Source organism: Aquila chrysaetos, chromosome 15, assembly GCF_900496995.4.
Source record: "Aquila chrysaetos chrysaetos chromosome 15, bAquChr1.4, whole genome shotgun sequence".
Taxonomy (NCBI): domain Eukaryota; kingdom Metazoa; phylum Chordata; class Aves; order Accipitriformes; family Accipitridae; genus Aquila; species Aquila chrysaetos.
In genome coordinates, this window is record NC_044018.1 from 10,697,313 (window position 1) to 10,717,618 (window position 20,306).

General features: G+C 35.7%; 1 protein-coding gene across 12 annotated transcripts in view; it reads left to right on the forward strand.

Annotated features, from left to right (window-relative positions):
• The window catches only part of PUM2 (pumilio RNA binding family member 2), a 77,481-nt gene that overhangs the window by 9,892 nt on the left and 47,283 nt on the right, over window positions 1-20,306 (forward strand). For 11 of the 12 annotated variants that reach the window (XM_041128738.1, XM_030036872.1, XM_030036873.1 and 8 more), the window contains one exon: window positions 19,392-19,460. In XM_041128738.1, the coding sequence (XP_040984672.1) occupies window positions 19,410-19,460 (51 nt within the window). In that variant the 5' untranslated portion in view covers window positions 19,392-19,409. Of the gene's footprint in view, window positions 1-19,391; window positions 19,461-20,306 lie in introns of those variants that run through there. The other variant, XM_041128740.1, reaches the window with a different exon arrangement.

Sequence of the window (20,306 nt, forward strand, 5' to 3'; positions counted from 1 at the left end):
TCATACAATTCTCAGATAGGTTACCTCTTCATCAGTGCTGTTGAGGTATTGGCAAAACTCTCAGTTACAGGTCATAGGTCTGGCTGTCTTTCTTTCCATTATAAAGCTCTTGGCATGTAAATTCTAATAGAAGTAAGGTTGTGTCAGACCTATATTCATAACTTTGCTTTTAGATTTCATCCATGTTATTTTGAGGGAGAATTTTGAGTGATGTATTGAACTACTTGTATACATTTTTTTCATTGTGTGGCTGGTCTGAAGTTTCATACAGAATTTGTTCACAGATTTCTTCAAAGGGGAAATGAATTTTTAAAAGCTGGGTTGGTACGTTTGGTTCCATAAGTCTTTACATGTGTGTATTGAATAAATAAAAAGCTCGACTTACTGGAGGTGACTTTGTGTAGTTGAGCTAAAAATAATGAGTCTGTTTTGACTCATATTTTTGAAGTATCTTGTTGTTTATCTCCATTATGATATATATTGCTTAAACTTTAGTTCTGGGCACTACAACGATGAGTTAGTCACGTAGTCGGAAGAAGTTGCAGAACTGATGTTAGTTGGGTATTTTGACAGTAAGCAAATATCTACTGTAACAGTACTAATAAGACAAATTAGCTTTAGATCTTATATGTCACAAACCCAAGATTTTTTAGGATTATATTAAAAAAAATCCTCCTATCATATATCTATATATTATATATCTCCCTAAAGACTGGACATTCAGTAGTCGATAAGGCTAGATGAAAAACGTAGAATTGTGTAGGGGGATTAGAGGACTGTGGTTTCTTTTGTCTACATCTTCAGACCTAAGTGTTTGATTCTGATAAACTATCTTTCCATAGATGTCAGTTTTTATTGTTTGGACTTAACACTCTTGTTTAGTATGAGAAGCGAGACATTTCTTGGACTTGAAAATTAAATTCCCCCCCCCAAGTACTTAGTTAACATTGTAGGGGGTATTTTGGCTTTTATATATGTCCGTTTACATACTAAAAGAAGAGTAATACATCAGTTATGGTGGATTGAGAACGTGTGGGGATCATTAAGTATATGTGTTCAGGAGCAGGTATTTTTTTCTTGCAGAAAATTTTGTCGATATCAGAGAGAGATTTTTGCTGTTGTCATTTATACTTGTTTCAAGCCAAGACTTAAATACTTCAAAAATGAGTTGGCAAACTTCTTTTTAATCTGAGCCTGAAATCTTTATTTTGTGAAAACCCCAAAATGTACTGTCATGTGGGTTAGAGAAGTTTAATGTCAATTACTGTGTTAAAATCTTCAATAGCTTAACACGTTTGAAAGAAAAACTGAGGCTGCCATGTAAAAATGAGATGTAGTTCAGATTGAGAAGTTACTTTTCTGTGTTACTTCGTTACCTAGTCTACAAACTTATAAAATCAGACATAGTATGACAGAATTAATGGTCTTCACATCATGCTGAGTAATAATGTGAAAGAAACTGCTGCTATTATGATTGAAAATCATATTTTGATTTTTTTTTTTAGCAAGGAAATATGTCGTCAAACATTTGTAACATATGGAACTCTACCATATTAATATATTGTCTTATAAAAAAATCTGTGGTACTTTGTTTCTCTTAGAGGCCTAGTTTGGTAAAGGTATTTAAAATTTAAAGTTTAAATCAATAAACATTCTGACAATGAATATTGTTCTTGTATAGCTTGGACTTTTTCTTTTTTTTTTAAATCCTAATTGTAAGAGCTGCATATTTGAAGATATGTGGGAAAGCCTTCTATGTTAGCAAGACTTTTTCTTTTTAGGTTTCTATGTGAAATGAGCATTCCGTGTGTCGTCCTAGGCATGAATGAAGTGGCTTGGCAGGAGACCAGAGGAATGATGCATGTGAACATTGGTCAGGAAGCAAGTGGGGTTGGAGTAGGGGTTGCCCCAGCTGGAATGGAAGTTGGAGCAACATCATGGCCCAGTTCAAGTGGAAACACTCCTCTCACCATCCCTGCAACTGCAGTGTCAGATGCTTCCAATGTCCAGGTACTCCTCAGTGGGTGTTCTTAGGATGATGCCACAGCTGGTTATTTCTTCCAGAGGCAGGCTGGAGAGCAGTTCAGTGGCTACTCCAGCAAACACAGCTGGCCCACAGGAGATAGCATTTATATAGATCATTCAGCAGGTAGTTTATTTGTTTTTTGTTTTAACAATTCCTGTGGATTCAACAAAAAACCACATCTTTAAGAAAGATATGTGTGAATTAAGCTAGTTTTCCAAAGCCTGTAGTAACCCAAACTCCAGTTAATTTTGTTAAAGCAGTTATATAAATGAAACCACATAAAATAATTTTGAAATGTTCAGTTTGAACCATTCATTTAACTTATATAAGCATTTCCTATTTCTGTGAGTACCTACTTTTTATCAGAATACCATCAAATCATTAGGTTTGAATTTACACAAAACAGTTAGTTTAGTTTGAAAAGGCACTAGTTTCTGATAGGCTTTATAAGAAGTAATATGGATTTAGCACACAATCTTACTTGTTACGCTTGCAGGTAAAAAAAACTTGTTCTGGTAAAACAGAAGTAGGAGAATTAAGTGTAGATCAAAACTTGACTTTCTCCTTTTGCAGGTAGTAACCTAGAAGAAGAAGAAAAAAAAATCCAGTTTTAAGCTTTTACCCCCAAATGTTTAATTGATACAGCTTCCTAAATTTTCTTTAAAAACTTCATTCTGAATTTCAGATAGGAATGGCTTTTTTCCCCAGGGTTCTTGTAATGTGCCACACTTAAGTCCATGAGGAGCTTTTTGCACCTTCCCTAGCCCAAGGACTTACGGAATGTGTTCAAAAAATGTAGTAAATATAGGAGCAAATGTGAATAAACAAAATTTGCTGACCTTAAAAGCAGGATTATTTTGTGTCTGTTTTTTTCCTTCATCTGTTTTTTCTCATTCCTTAATTTCTTTTGGCATTTTTTTTCTGGTTTTACTCTTTTACTTTTTTCTTCCTCTTACATTCATCTACATAGCAAAATAAAAAAATCTTTTCCCCTGACATCCTGCTTCATGCTGTATCACATTCTGTATTACACTTATGCAGAAATTGTAAAGCAGTTCTGTAAATATAAAATTCTACAATATTCTACTTGTCCACTTCGACACAATTCCTGAGTAAGAAATGTTGGGTTTTTCCTTGCCAGTGTTCAGCCTGTTATACAGGGAACGGTGCTGATTTTCACTAGCGTTTCCCAAGGCTGATACGTTGTGTAGATAAAATTATTCACAGATAATTAAATGCTGAGTAACAGTTGCATCTCTCTTCTGCCACCTGCTTTCCATCCCCACTGGGAATCAGAGCTATGTCTTAATCAGCAGCTTTGTTTAATAGTCAGTTAGGTCCATCAAAATATTTCTCCATTCCTCCAGCAGGTAAATGTCATGAACCTCATGTGTGTTTTCTGGTAACTTGAATGGGGGATGCAGGGGAACTACTCTTACTTTTTAACGTGCTTCAATGGTTTTACACATGATGAAGATTTAGCAAAGGGGAAACTACTCTTTGCTGTGCATTGTAACCCGTGTGAAAATAGTGTTTTCCAACTTAATGTGATCAGTACTGCCTTTATGTTCTGCCATTTTTCACTGCTCCCATTCTTCCTTAGTAAATATGAACTAACAGAAATCAAGTACAGATGAGGAGACTTCTCCATTTCAGTTCTTTGATTTGAGTGTTGTCTGTGTACCAGTGTTTTGGGGGATTTTGTTAAGACAGAAGTTACTGTTTTGGTTTTTTTAAGGAACAGACAACTCTTGAGTTGGAAGTACTAAAGAAATGGATTTTCTAAAATTAAATTTATGCAAACTGCGGATGGAATTTAGTTGCGATTGTGTTCTGTGAGTATTGGGTAGACAGAATCTTTGTGTAGGTTAATATATGAAAGATAGAATTTTTTATGCATGTGGAAAAAATTGGAAAGAAAATAGGAAAAAAATTGGAAAGAAAACTAGTAGAAGCAAGTATAGTAGATAAGTATCACAGGATGATTGAGGTTGGAAGGGTCCTCTGGAGGTCATCTGGTCCATCCCCACTGTTCAAGCAGGACCATCTAGAGCCAGTTGCCTAGATTGTTACATAGATATATATAAAAGAAGTAGAAATGGAGATACTGAAATCTTTTATTCAATATAAATTATCTAAGCTTATCTTAAAACTGTGGATTTTACGTAGATTTTAGCATGTCATAGTGCAGTCAAAGAATGTAAGACAATGCCAAAGGAATAAAAAAGCATTTTAGATAGATACAGCAAAACTAAACCCCTTTTTTATGAAGACAACGGAGCTCTAGCCCCACTGATTCAGTAGGAACTTAAAATGTATAGAAAGTTAAATACAAAAATGGAAAATTGTAAATTCAGCAGGGATTTTTCAAGCAAAAATAGTAACAAAAAGTAAGAAATTTTCATGTATTGAAAATAAGGATTGCTTAAATTATCTTGGGAAACCTTACTAGTCTTCTGGCAAGAAACTCGCATAAGCCTGAGGCCTTAACAGGTGGATTCAAGTAAATACAGAACATGGAAAAACCTCGTATTCACTTCTGGACCAAAAGAAACCTGATACTTTTGACTAACTCTTGAGTAGCACATAGAAGTGAGTTGAAAGAGGAGTTGTGAGCAATTTGGTTTTAAGAGGAACAGTTCAACTTGGCTGGAATCACGGATGGATTTTGAGGAATCTTCAAATTAGTTGAAGTGCTAAAGAAGTTGAGTAACAGAACAAGAAATTAATAAATATACTTAATTAATTCCAAGAAACGAATTCCTGGGAAGACTAAGGAAACATCTTGGTCTTCTGAAAGCTATCTGAAATGTTTTCAAAAGAACTGAACATCTTACTAAGCATAAGGCAAGACAATGTCTTTAATAAAGATGATTATTTGTCTAGTAGGATATTTAATTTTTACTCTGGTTAAAAGACTGAAGAATTGCTTGTCAGTGTCCCCCATAAGGGTTTACTGAGAAATGAACTATGGGAATTGTCAATAGTTGGAAGGCAGTTCATGCTGTTAATAACATGCTTCTAACTTTTGGCCAGCCCTGAAGTGGTCAGGCAGTTGGACTAGAAGGTCTCTTCCAACTGAAATATTCTATTCTATGCTCACAGTAGCATTAGAGGCCATTTCTATCACAGGGAAAGATCAAGTGGGTTATCCTGGGCTTCCATGGTAGTACTGAGGCTTAATGTATGCTGATTTGGAAATTACCAAGACTGCGATGGAAAAATTTCAGATGCCACGCACATTTAAGAGAAGAGCAGGAAGTTCAAACACGCCACAGTTGAATGGAATTCAACAGTTAGTTGAGATGAAAAAAGCTTTTTGATAAGTGTATGCTTGACACAGTGTCTAAATGAACTAGCCACTCTGACTCAAAACTAAGATTGTTGGCTCATAGAACATTTCAGAATAAGAGGCACAGAAATGTGTGATATTGTTAACATTCATGTCTGTGTTCTTCTATGGTTGTTTCAGCTGTAGCAACAGAAAATTAAAGTGATGGACAACAGTTACTCATATGGCAAAAACTTTGGAAAGTTGAACTATTATGCTGGCAGAGTGGGAGGCTATAGAGAATAATTGGCAGCGTAAGGGAGGGCAGAGGCTAGAGGAGCACTCATTTGCATGAGGTGATACCCAAAAATCTTTGGACACTCAGCTGAAAGGCAATGCATGTGCAACTCCTCCAGACAAGATGTCAAAGCCAGAAGTGTTAATTTGAGTCAGGAGACCGCCATTGTCACCTTTCATATTAAAACAGCAGTGAGCATCTAGTCACTGACTGACAGGTGTAAGTGTAAACTTCTTAATATAGAAATAACCAACCCTGGGTTTCATTCATCTTCCTTTTAAAATATTTAATACTGAAGAGTTAAAAAAGATAATGAACTAAGTATAAAAACTCATCTCACTTGGGTTTTTGACATTTTTTTTCTTTCCCTCAAGACTAAAAAAGCACTTCAGGCTCTTTGATAGAACAGCATCTGAGGAAGACCAATGTCCACTGAGGCATCATCCTTTTCTTAACATCCCCATGGGGCTGCAGATAGGTTAGTGATCTGTTGGTTGTTAATTCACTCCTGTAATGAAGAATTGTCTGGGATACAAAGACTTAGTGATCAACAGTCAGTCTGTAATATTTGGTGTTAGAGAGATGAGGTTTTTGGGAAGCACAGGGGTATATTTTCTTGGATGTCAAAAGTCCTTGCAAATGTTCTTCCCAGCGCTGAAGCGAAGAGCTACAGCAGTGTGATATTGGCCAAGCTATTTGTCCTGTCTTTTCCCCTATCTGCCCTCTCTACTTCCCTCCCTCATGGCGAAGGTACTTAAGCACTTCAGCAGTTTAATCTAAATACATCGGGTTATGAATTTTAACATGTTGTTTGCTGCTTCTGCTCTCTCTGCCTCCATTGGAGGGGAAAAAGGTGGGAACTCATGGTGAAAACATTAGAGTCCTGCAGCTAGGTCTACCAGAGCCTTTGTCAGATCCTGAAGAAGCAAGAGTTGATAAGCAAAAGAATGCCAGAGAAATGCTCTGATTGTAGCAGCCTTTTCAAAGCATCCAAAGGATAGCGGTGGTATAAACAAAAGAATATAAATTGTGTCTTTGCACAAAGCTTTGGTTGAGCTGCAGTTGCTGTAAGTAATTCGTGTTAGAACTTACAAACTTCTGGAGAAGTTTTGTGAATAGCTGCTCTAACAAAGAAAAATCTGGTTTTGGGGGTATGGAGAGAAAAAAGGAAAGAGTCTTACAGAGTTCAAGAGCTTTTTAGCACTTCTGTGGTATGGAGGAGAAGCTCTATATTCAGTTTTTGCAAGTATGCAGCATGGCTTCCATGGGGATCTATTAGAATTAATATAGTCATGAGAAAATGCATGGATGCTATTAAACTATTAAAATTTGCAAATGTTTAACTTTGTTGCCTCCAGGATAAAATGGACAATTTCTAGTGAAAATTTTGCCTTGATTTTAAACAATAAGATTGTTTTGTTTACTGTTCAAATAAGATATGCTAATATGTTTGTGCAATGGAAATTGGGAAATAATTTTCCCATATGAGACCTCACAGTCATGTAGCCATCCCTTGGAACAATGAACATAATCTCAGCATTCAAATTGGGAACAACATAATCTGTTTCCTGACCTTACAGTGGGAGTCGCATTTCCTGAATTGTCAGTTCTTCCTTTTATAGGTTCTACTTAAAACTGTCCCTAGAAATCTAAGTGAGCTTGTAGTCCATATTTTTTGATTTCCTAACTTTGTTTGCAGCTTTTACTTAAATTTAAAAATAATGTATAATTGTGAAATGAACTATTTTAAAGTGCTTTCAAAATAACTTCAGTAAACATATACTTCTAAGACTTTTTCAAGTGCTGAGCAACTATGCAGCATATAACTACTTTTCCTTTTATTGCTAGTCTGTCATAGTAAAAGCTCAAGTTTTATCTTAGCTGATAGATGGCTCCTTCTCCCTGTAAAGTAAATGTCCATCTGAAGCTATTCTGAAGATCATTTACTTCTGTTTCTGCAATCAACAGGTTCTATAACAACTTTTTTTAAGTGTTGTCTTTCTGTGTTTTAAGTTTGCAGTGGTTTTAATTTTCTATTTTACTATTTTCTTCAATTAATTCCAGTAGCGTTTAGCACCACTTAACTTGAAACCCAGATTATGAATGTCAAATATGTGATTTAAGCAGCTTCCTAAACTTGCAAATTACCAAAACTTTTCAACCCTCACAAACTAGGAAAAGAAATCTTGGACTGGAAGGATTTTCCATTGTGGTTAGGAGAGAGCTGGGAGGAGGGCATTTGATTCCTGTCTTTGAAAATGTTGTATGCCCTGTTGAGACAATCTTGTTTAATAAGTTCTTGGTGAGATTTTTCCATTGTACTAGTGCTGTATAATTTGGAGCAAGTATTGTAAGTTTTTCAGATGAATTTTAAGGTCATGGCTTTTTGTGTGTTTAAAAAAACTAAATGTCTTGCAACCTATGTACTTGAGACATCACCTATTACCCTCTTGTGACTCTCGCGGTTCTGGCAGCAGACATACCTGGAAAGGGGCAACTTGTCTGTCTTTCCCCTCTTTGATTTGAAATAGCTAAAAAGGAATATTTTGCGACATACTGCAAGGTGTTTTCATGTAATTCAACTGAAAGAAAAGCATTGAGAAATTTTCTGTGATATACTTTAAATCATTTCCCTAGCTAGAATAAAGAAAATTACAGTGATGAATTTTGCAGATACTTGATTTGTATTTTTAGTTTCAAGCACGTAGTACATGGAATAGTCATCTTAACTGTTGTCAGGACAAGGAAAGTAATTGCAGTCACCTGACTTGTACAAACAAGTTTATTCCATGTAACTTCTGTTTTTCAGAGGAGACTCTTTCCTTAATCACCCCTTCCAATCACATTTGCTGTTTTGATGCATCTGCATAGTTTCTGACCTTTTCACCAACAATTGCGAACTGCAGCTGATAGTTTTAGATTGTGAGGCACTTGACCAATTCCCACCCACTGCATGTTGTCTCATATGCTATCAAGCTGTGAACTGCTAGCCCCCCTTTGTGGATTGTAGTATTAGTTGTGTTTTTATTAAGTATATTGACAGGTGTGCTTGTGCTTTCTTCAGCTTTTTTGTGCTTTCTGACATACTCTTTGAGTTAGTCTTTACATTTTCACCTGCCTTGATGTCTCCAAATACCTGGCCCTCGTGCATTGTTGAGTGTCTTAATATGAATACTTTATTCTTATTTTACCAATTCAGCTTCTCATTGTATCAATCTTTGTCTTATGCTTAGGCTGAGAGGTCTTTGAAGCAGAGTCCTTCGTACTTTAGTGCTTATTCAGTAATTAGCATAGGGAGACTGGTTTGATACTACAGCAAAACAAATAGCATGTGGTCAACTGTGCATTATCTTTGATTTACATATAGAGAAACTACCCTGTATACTTGTGCAGCAGTAGCTCTGTGCAGAATTGGTTCAGGTCTGCAAGGAATTATTGACAGTAGCATAAATCTGAATGGTAGCACTGCTTCTGGAGGTAATGTGGGCTGGAAGCAGCCGATGCACATTCATGCACCTTGAAGCCTGACGTAATGGGAACCAGAGACCTGAGCTGGCTGCTTACTGAGCCAGTTGAAGTTTCTTTGCATTTTATTCCCATGTGCTCCAGGTTCTTCGTGGGATTATGAGTGAGGCCTCGTTCCAAACATGATTATTATATGGTTGTGGAGTTTTGTCCCAAAGGTAAAACTTGGTTTAGGCATTCTAGGAGAGTGTTGCACAGACATCCAGGATGAGGTGGTGGGAGCCAGTAAGCTTGGGAAAAAATGGCTGCATATAGTCATTCAGGCATATTGCATTTGCAGTATATTTCTTCATATTTTCTTACTCACTTTCTTTTATTATTCAAGGTGTCAAGAAAATAAAAATATTTAAAATTTGGGTCAGTGTTATTTATTTTGCTTAATCGAAGTTCTTATCTGCAGGTTTAGAATGTAGTTGGCTTTCTTTTTTTCATGTGATTAAAATTGGGGCTTATGAAAATGTATGACACTGCTTTATTGCATGGAGGAGCTACATTTAGTTTTCTGAACTACCTTGGTTTGGTACAGTTTACATGAAAGGGTGATAAGGGCCCTTGCGTATCTTTGTGAAGGTAATGGAAGAGTTATGTGAAAGCTTTTTCTCTTTAGTGAAAACAAGGGAGGTTGGAATTCATGGGGAGCAAAGCAAAGTGTTGAAGGGAGGCAGGGGGGCAGCACATAGTCAGGTAAATTATTTGAGGGAACACTTTATTTTGGATGAGAATGAATAACCTGGAATTTAGACATCTAATCAGAAATGTTGCTTGTAAGATCACCTCCTTATATTTTGTTAGATGGTAATTCAAACATGGGGGTTTTTTGTCCACAATTACTGCTTCTGGCTACCTAAGTTCTGCTGTTTATGTGCTAATAGCTGCTTTTACATACAAGTGCTCTTGAATTTTAGCTTCTTAAGTGAAAAGGTTGAAAAATCTGGCTTTAAATCCACCGTAACACAGATAGATGTATTAATGCCAATCTTTGAACTAATTTTTGTTACAAAACTTTTATTACTTCAATTTGAATTGTAAATAACCTACTTTATTTCCAGTAGCTTAACTGTCATCAGTATAAAGTCTTGGGTGTTATTTTAGACTTTTTTTTACGTCCTTTGAAGGACTATGCTAGTCAACATTTAATGAGATATTAATGTCCAAGGCTAAGCTGCTGCTCTTACTGAATTAGAAATGAGGCTTATTGAAGTACTCTCTTTAGTTTTTTTTTAGTTGACTGTTTTTTTTCAGCTTTTAGGCAATTGTAGAAATCTATGGTTAGTTTAAATACACATACTGTCCAAAGAGAACATCCTTAGAAAACAGCTGAAAAAATTGATAACAGCAATTTCTTTGTGTCCGTTCCTCTGCTGTAGGCAGATAAAGTAGAAAACACATATGTTTCCCTATAGTAATTCTTTTAAAATACGTTAAAAGAAACATATTTACTGTTCTGTGGCTGTCCTTGAGGTTATGCAGAGTTTAAAGGCTTGAAGAATCAAGGTAGATTTTGAAGCAGATTGGCATATATTTGGAACTTCTGGTTTTTTCCACTGGCATTTTATGGTGGTGTTACAGAGAAGTTGTGTGTTTTATCAGCAGCTGTCTTTAGAACAACTAGTTATTCATAGTGGAGTGAGAAGTCTAAAAATTCTGAATTTCTTTTTTGTACTACTCGCGGTTCAATTCATTGCCTAAAGACTAGGTAGTTCCATTTCTTCATCTCAGGTTTTAGCAACCACTTTGAGAAGATCAGACTGTGTTGGTATTAGTTGCTTCTTGCCTGCTGGAGGAGTAAAAAAAACAACAGAGCTCGTTCAAAGGGTACTGGACTGCAAGGGAGAAGTAAGTCATGATGCTAGAAACTTCTGGGCAGGAGAATTGCTGGCGGAACTTCAGTTTTTGCATCTAGTGTTCTTAAAAACTATATCCTTGAAAAATGAATGTTATAGTAAACACATCTGCCATGTTCAGGAGTAAAGGAAATGAAAGTAAATGCTCTGAAGAAGGGGATTGCTATATATACAGAATTGCTGGGGGTGGGAGGATCTTTCCTGATATCAGTGCTACAATAACACAGAACTGTTTCCTGGAAATTCTGTCAGAGTGACTTCTGTCATTTCATCAGCCCCACTTTTAGTGGGGGGGGAGGTGTGTGAGGGGGTGTGTATATATGTATGTACAAAATCTTTTTCTTGGTATAAATGATATTGTTTATAAATCAGTTATGTTCCATGGGATTCCCTAAAATCACATTCTTTTTAAGATGGTACTAAAAAATACATAATTTTTGAAACAAAAATTTAAAGCTTGTTTTTTTACTTTTTGGGCAGGGGGGAGATGTTCTATTTCGTATTCTCTGGTGGCAAATAGAAGAGTGAAAATAATTTAGTTATCTAAAGAAAACACAGCAAAAAAAGTCTTGATTGTAATGTAGAAAGTTAATTTATGGAAATTTTACTTGATTCTAGGCCTGTACATTCTGATTGTTCTGATTCTTCTTAACATATTTAATAAAAGCTTGTTGACTTTCTATTAGAAGGAAAGTTACATGCTTCATTAATCATGACAATATAGATTGAGAAAAATTGTCCCTAGTTCCTGGTTGTGTGTAGATAAATTCTGGGTTGATACAGTTTTCATCTTCAGAAAAGGAAAAGGTTTTTTTAAGCCTTTTTTTAATAGCATGTTGCCTAGAGAGCACTTGAGGTTTTTGTTAAGTTTTTTAACTTAGTAAATAAAGTTTTTGAATAAGAGCTAATGATGTAGTAATGAAGTCTGATGTCTCAAAACAGCAATGCAGTAAATTAATGTCACACTTCCTTATAGAAGTAGGTGTATGGTGTTATTACTCACTGACAAAGCCTTTTAGTGTAGAATGGAAAAACAAGGTTAGAAATTTGTCTCATGAATTCCTCTAAACTTCTGTTAGAATAGTGGTGGCATTTATTATTCTGTTCTAGGAAGGTGATGCTAATTGACTAGCTTAATAAGAAAAGTGTAGAATTTTAAAATTAGGGAAAAAAAATTGTACATATATTAAGTAATCGGCACCAATTAAATAATAAGTGTGTTTAGACGAGAACTGCAATTCAGGTTTCATTTCACAGCTTTGTTTTCAAACTGCTGAATATATTTAGCGTCTTCCTTTTTTGTTTGTGATATATTTATGCAGGAACATTGGAGTGAGAGGTGCAGAATAATATACACATCTGAGAGTGCAGCAGGGGGAAGGTTAAGAGACTCACCAAACTAGATGGGATTACACCTAAACTATTTCACATTGAAGATGAAACCTGTAGATTTTCTTGTATGAAAGACAGTTCTTCCATTTGATTTACAAGCAGTAAAGGATCAGTCAGCCACTTTTTTGAAGAGTTACCTTTTCTTGTAGCTCATTTAAATAATAAGCTAAAAATGTATGGATAAATATTATTTTAATCAATTGTTTTAATTAAAATTTTTAAAATAATTTCCTGTTTACAAAAGCTCTCATTGGACAAGTTTTTATGTTTTTTCTTGTATTTTGTAAAATTACATATAAACTTTTTATAGTTTATGTCTGTCCCTTCTCTAGACTTTTATTTTACAAACTTGTGCAATTCCTGTCACCCTGACTTCCTGTTCTGTACATTTCTTAGAAAATCTTTTGAGTGGATAGTTTCTTACACGATTAAAAGACTTTGAGAAACTTGCTAAGTTACTTAGTACAAACTATATGCCCTGCTTTTATGTTGTAATATATCACTTTAGCTCTTCAAACGGAGCAAACAGTGTAACTATAAAATCTGGTTTCAGTACAGACACATTATTATTAATTTATGTGAGGCTGGTAGTTCTGTCAGTATTTGCCTGTAGGGATTAAAATCCTGAGCTTGAGGACACCTGACAGTAGTTAGAAAAACTTGTGCTAATAGTTCTGCCACTCTTAGGGCAGAATTTGAACTTGTTGGGTGGGAAGACTGGCATGAAAGCCTGTGCTAGGAAGAGATAAGTTTCTTATGTGATGGAAAAGTTCATGTTCAGGAGGAATGAGTGCAATTACCTATTTCTTAGAGCATGTTTAATTCCATAGCTGGGAACAGAACCCAAGGTTCCTGAATCTTGCTAGGCCAATGAACCATCACACAGCTCTGAAACAGGTGTCGGTGCTTCCTTTTCCTGTTTTGCTTGCTCTCTGTGGTCTGTTGCAAGTAGATCTGTAATTTCCAGACTTGGCAGTGACTTGTGAGATGCTATCCAGCATAATTTTGTATATATTTTTATATATGTGCTGTTGATAAAAACCTAGAAAATTCCTTTCTCCTGTGTGCATGTCAGTAATCTGGAGATTACTGATATTCCTATGGAAAAGAAAGCAAGCAAAACATTTGGTCAGTGTTGTGTATACAAGTGTCAGCTCTTATGATCACCTTCCCCCTTTGTGACTTAGCTTTTTCAGCAGACTGGACAGTGCTTTTGCTGAGTGTGTGTGTGTATATTTTTTTTTTTTTTCCTCCCTTGCTACATGCTGCAGAAACCCTAACTTGAAATCTCCTAGTTTCATTTTTTTCATTGTTGGTGTCTTCAGCACTGGTAGGATTGCTTCTTAAACTTAGAATACAAAGTTCACAAGGAAATAAAACAGAAGAACATTAAGATCCGGAGTGATTGCTGAGCCAGGCCAACTACATTGACAAACTAAATTTGTTTTTGTTAGAGTATTTCAATGTATTAAGGGTCATTTAGTGCAAAAGTATAGCTCAATCTCGGAATGAGTTAAGAAGCCTAAAATACACGGATTGAAGAATTACTCACTTGCCTCCAAAAAGTTTGAGTTTGTTTTAGAACACTATATTTTAATGCAATGAAAACTGTTAAAAACTTACTGGGGGAAGATGTTATGCTTTTGAGATTATAACCATGGAAATGTGTGTTAGGATTTATTGGTTGCTTAAGTGTTTTGTCAGAAATGCCTAACATCTTGTTTATTCAGACTGCTTAAGGAGCTTGGACTGCTCCATTTTGGAGTATTTAGTTAAGTCTGCAGTTGCAGTACTGTTACATATGGTGCTCAAAAAATGTTCTCTCTTTTCAAAATACAACATACCTGTAGACTTGAATTACTCGGGAGCAGCAACTTTTATTAACCAGTTTGGCAGTTGGTTCGTTGATGCCTGAAAGAGGTATGGGAAGATGCATCTAGCCAAAGGCAGCTTTAATCAAACAAATGCCTTGTTTTCTTAAAATGTTATAGAAAATATTTAGTACTTTGTAACTAACTTGTGTACAAAACATAGTTCAGTTGTGACGCTAGTGGTTGCCTCTTCAGCTGCTGAGCATCTTTTTTTATCTGGATGCACTATCTTCTAAGCCAAAATAAGGTGATTTTAGGTAATTTGGCAAAATATTCTAGAGGAGAAATGTCTATGTACAGCCCTGAACTACAATATTTGATAATAGAGGTTTGAGGATTTGCAGTTTAGGCTTATTGTATAGTTTTCTGTCATTGTCCTTTGTTATAAATCTCTACTAGGTTTGTGTCTAATGTTGTAATTTGTATTAAAATATTATTTTTATTTAGTACTTTCTTGCTGGCTACCCATCTGAAATGTTAAATGAGCTATTTGTATATGTAGTCAAGTGTCTGGCATGGCTTTACAAGACAGTATTTAACTATGTATTGTGTTTTAAAATATAGTCATTTTAGTGTTCTTGAATTAGTTTTACACTTGCTAGTAATTCTAAGTCTCTGCCATAAGCATATATCATACACAATAAGATAAATGTTGCAGAAGAGCCACCCCTGTAGGAAACTACTAAAAAGATATTTTACATTAAAGCATTCAGCAAAATAAAGAAAAAAGCTCAAGCATTTGCAATGTGAACAGAAGCTTCCTTTTATTTCCAGTCACAGTACTGTCATTGCCAGGTGTTTTGTGTTGAATTTATGGCCTAGTACCACAACTTCAACTTCAAAATATGTTGTTGTTCTTTTCTTTGTCAGGGTGGTTCAAATATTCACCTGGGAGGGGTGGGATGAGATTTGAAATTTCTTCATGCAGGAGATGTGTCTTTACCTCTTTCTGGTTAGCTGGTTTAACCACTTCTGATTTTAAAAATGAAATCTTCGTGTATCTTTTTTTTTTTTCGGTTGTGGTTTTATTATTATTATTCTCCAGCTCTTTTTTCAAAGAAGGGGCTGATCTTTGCTTTTGCAAGGAAATGTTTAGAAGCTTATTTCTGGCAGGATTTGGGGTTATTGGAGAGAGGACTTCTCCATAGGTCTGGATCTAGGTGCCTGGATTCCAGAAATGGGATATTATTTTAAGCAGTGTTTCTTGTGGTAATGCTAGATGACTATCCAGTCAACAGTCTGCTTCCTGAACTCTGTCCTGAGTTATGCTAGGACATGGTTTCATGTTACTGGTTTATCATCTATCTGCCACTAAGCAGGTATTCCTATTCCACCTTGCTCCAGACCAATTTCTCCTTGTTGCTTTCCCCATGTCAAATCTAGTGGTCTTACTGCTGGGGTGTTTTAGCAAGATGGAAGGTATCCCTGCCCATGGCGGGGGGCTTGGAACTAGATGATCTTTCAGGTCCCTTCCAACCCAAACCATTGATGATTCTATTCTGGTGAAATTCTCATGCACAGAAAAAGAAGGAAGAAAATTCTGAATCAAACCTTTTACTTAATGATTACTGAGTTCATTGCAAGGGAGTGGTAAAAGCTATTAGGGGAAGGATGGAAGGACTGTCCCATTCATCAGTAGCTGGCTAGATGTGCTCAGCTCTGTCACGAACTCAATTTATTTGTTGAACATTGCAGCATTCAGTATTGAGGATTATCTTGTGGGCATGGCATGAGGTAGTAGTGAAATACAGAAAGAAGTGAGATAACTACTCTCACTAGGAGTTTTGACAGAGTAAAGGAAGGTTTTTGCGTAGGACTCTAGATTTAAAATAAATAATTTTGTGAATTTCAGGGGGAGAGTGTAAATTTTAGGAAGAAAGAGTCTACTAAAAAAATATAATTTTGTTTTTACTCTGTATTAAAATCTCATTCCTAATGCTGTGATGAAAAATGAACTAATACATACTGGTATGTTGTATCCAGTTTCTGTGGAACGGGGAAAAGATCAGAATTTTCTATCAGGATGTCAAAGCAGAAAAGTTCATGGGTACGCTTAAACAGTTCTATCTATTTAACAGCAGCATGTGAGGAATTCTTATACCTAAAGACTGCTTGGGTGTGTAGTATCCATTTGTGCATAATTTGGGGGCCCTGTGGAATGATCTGATGTGTATCAGAAGTGTGGAACCATTGCCACCTTCCCTTAGTTGGAAAGGCTTATTAGCAGTCAACTCATGAAAACTAAGGTTAGATCTAGCAGCTAATCCCAAAAGCAGGTAGGTGGTAAATGGAGAAAGAGGAGTCTTCAGAGTGATTGTGGGATGAGAAAAAAAACAACAAGAAAAAAAGATGTAATCAGCCAAAACTGGGAAAAAATTGTAAATGTTGAGCAGTATGTTTCATAGGCCTCTTTTTTGATTTATGAATTATTCCAGATGACAGGGAATGAATAAAAATAGATAAAATCTTTTTTGAATGTTCTGAATTTGAGGTAAAAAAAGTATATATTAAAAATGTTTATTTCTGGAGCATATTAATTGGGTGAATGTTGGCATTGAATTAGAGAAAATAAAACTTCCTGGTAATACGGATAATCCTAACCAAAGTTTCTCCTTCAAGGAGAGGGCATGTCTTTGTATGTAGTAGATGTAGCTTGGTTGTCATTATTCTGGATGTTTTCTTCTGTTGTAGTGATAGGGCTAGCATTGAAAAAAGCAGATCTTCAGAAAATATTAGTGCTGCCTGTATTTTCTCCAATCTGTAAACTGATCTGTGAAACATGTATTCATGATATGGGACAGGATTTTCTGGGCTGCTATTCTTGATGGAAACAGAAATGGAGACCCTCTTTGTTACAGTAAAAGGACTGTATTGTTTCTCTTGCTGCTGATAGCAATAGATAACACTAACTTAAATTTCATGTTTGTAAGAAAGGGGCCAGTGGGCAAAATCAATGTTCAGTGTACTAAAGTTTATTTACAGTTTCAGAAAACTTCAGTTTCTTAGAGTTGACTCTGAACTGCTCGCCGGGGGGGGGGAAGTTAGCTGTGCTATTACCCTGATTCTTGGATTGTCTTTTCTTAGAGACTTGGAAGTGTGTGTGGCTATGTTTTTGAACTTTGCTGAATTGGGAAAAATAAGCATTTGGTATTAGGTATTGCAGCACACACACACACAAAAAAAACCCAAAACCAAACCAAACACCACCACCCAACCCCACCCGGGGAGGGGGGGGAGAAAACACCAACAAAAACAAACAAACAAAACAAAACAAAAAAAAAAACCACAACCAAAAAACTTCAACATCTTTCAAGCTTGGCTGTTTCTATCTAACAGTGATTTGGGTAGTGTTTATGGCAAATATAGTTGGCAAGCATTAGCTACAAATTTTCTTTAGAGATACTGTTAGATCAAAACCACCCTTTGAGACAGAAGTATCTAATTTACTATTTGATTGTAACTGAAACTGAAGTACATGACTTTATCATGGGGAGTGGCTTATGGTAAGATAATCAACTCTCTCAGCCATCTGTAGAAGAAATTCTGTTTTCAGAAACTGTGATATCCAAAATCAGAAGTCTTCAAAATTTGAATTTCTGATTTTTCTTTCTAAATAATTCCTATTCTACAGTTAATTTTTCTGTGTGCATGCACAAAGATTTTATTATCCTTCAGAGGTAATAAAAAAAAGCTTCTTTCACATAGATTATAAATAATCTATTTATTTAATTAATTTGAAAAAAGTCTTTAGCTTTTTTAAGGATACGTGAAAATCTGCTTTCACTTTTTGAAAGAATAAAATCAACCTGATTGACTTAAATGTCAGCATCACTGGAAAAAAGGTCAAGGTGCAATTTTTTTTTTAAGATCCACCGCTCCCCTAATTCACTAAATTTGAAAATATGAAACTAAATTTGCTCTGCAATAGCTCACTGAAATTGTTGGGGATTGGTTTCAGAATCCATCTTAACTAAAATAATGTTCTTTCTGAGGGAATATTTCTTTGAGCTGTGAAATTTCTTCCTCAAAACTGCAGAGACACTCAACCTCAGAAGTTAATGGCTTATAATGATTATGGGGTAATAACAATATATTGAGAGTAGAGTTTTGAGAATAGAACATCTATTGACAGGTAATTAACACTTTACAAATGCTAAGAAAAAATTGGCATTTTGCACCAGAATATTAAAAGCAGAAGATTGTTTCTTTGCCTGGTGTTTGAGTCTTTTTTGAAAAGTGATTGTAACGTGTTATCAGCTGTATGGAGTAACTTCATTTTGTTTTATTTGTTAATAAAAGTATGGGTTTGCTTGGTGAAATTAACTCCTCAGGAGAGACTAGTATTGGGAGGGAAACTTTAATTTTACTTTGAACTTGAATAACTTTACCATTTTGCCATGCTGCATCTCACTGTTGAGAAAGAAAGGAAGGGGAGAAACAGCTCTGAATTTCCCTTTTTTATTTGTTTTTCTAAGCTTGTCATGGCTTTGAACATTCCTTGTGGAAACCATTTTCTCAGGAAAGAGTGCACCCAGTGCATTGTGTCTGCATGCTGTGGAAAAGGAGGTGGTTTGTTGCAGCAGCAGCTCTTGCTTTAGTAATATACCTTTCATATTTATGACAAACAAAAAAAGACAACACACAGAGAAGGAAGAGTGCTATTTCCTGGAAGAAAGCACAAGGAATTGTGATAATGCACTCAATTACAAGATTTCAAAAGCAACATGTTGCTAGTAGCTTTTGTGACCTGTCTTGTGAGCTTTTCTTTGTTTGCTGCTAAGTGTACTCAGTCACATTGTGTGCAACAGATCATCTCCTTTCCAAAGGATATTTTGTCTCCAAATCTTTAATTTCACTTTTTTCTGCATTTGTTGAAACGTAATATTGGTCATTGTTTCCATAGTGATTGATATGCATCCGGATATATGCAGATTAATATTTTAAAGTGTCTTGGGATTTATTGCATGTTACTATATTAGCATGGTTCATTAAATTGGTCACTAACTGTATCTGTTCACGAAATATAAACTCATGTTCAGCCTAGATCAAGTAGCAAATTTTGTGTGTGCTTTCAGTTGTCAGAAATCTTGAGGAGTATTACAAACTCAACTTTTGAAAATATATTTGACTAATGGATCGCTCTTTTGTTTTCCCCCCCCTACAGGTTCGATCTGTGGATGAGATGAATCATGAGTTTCAAGCTCTTGCCCTAGAATCTCGGGGAATGGGAGAGGTAATTACTGAGAGCTGAAAATCCAGTTGGTGGTTTGGAAATGTTGATACAATTTAATAAGCCATAAATAATATGACATGAAGCAAGGAGCTTCTCTTAAGACTAAATTGACTTTTCAGACAACCAAAGATTTCTGTTCTAAGGTGAAGATAAACTAAGTGCTTTGCAGGAACACTGGGGTGGTTGTTGACTGGATCTACTGTGTTACTATGTCAGTCTTATTAGATGACTGATACTCTTGGGGAAGTGACAGTGTAATTTGTTTGAAAGTTTGTGCAAGTCTATGAAATGAGGCGTTTTCGGTGTCACTGCATCTAAGCTAGTGAAACAATTGCTTAGTAACTCTGAGAAGCCAAGGAGACTGGGATCTGAAAAATGTTTGGCTCGAGAAAAAGTGAAACTGGCATACCCTAGCAGAAATGTGTGGTAATTTACTATTTTTTTTTTTTACTGGTAATTACTCCTTAAAAGAAGATTTTTAACCAGGGTGAAGAGTGCTATTATATAATTTAGCTAGAGGGAAGAAGGACTTTTTTGGTTGGTTTGGTTTGTTTGGATTTTTTTAAGTCAGTGTATTTTGTGGGGGGTGGAATTGAAGATCATGGAGGATGACTTAGCTCCTTCAAAAGCAGTTCCCTGAACTGTTTAGAAAGTAATCAACATGCATTAAGGTTACTGACAGGACATGGTAATGAAATAAATTCACTGATCCTTTTGTCTTGCTGGATATTTACCTAATTCAGTTGATAATTGAACCAGTGACAATATTTCAGCTTAACTTTCTTAAAATGGTGATAGGACTGTGATCTCTACAGAAACCATAAATTACTGATGGAAAAACAAATG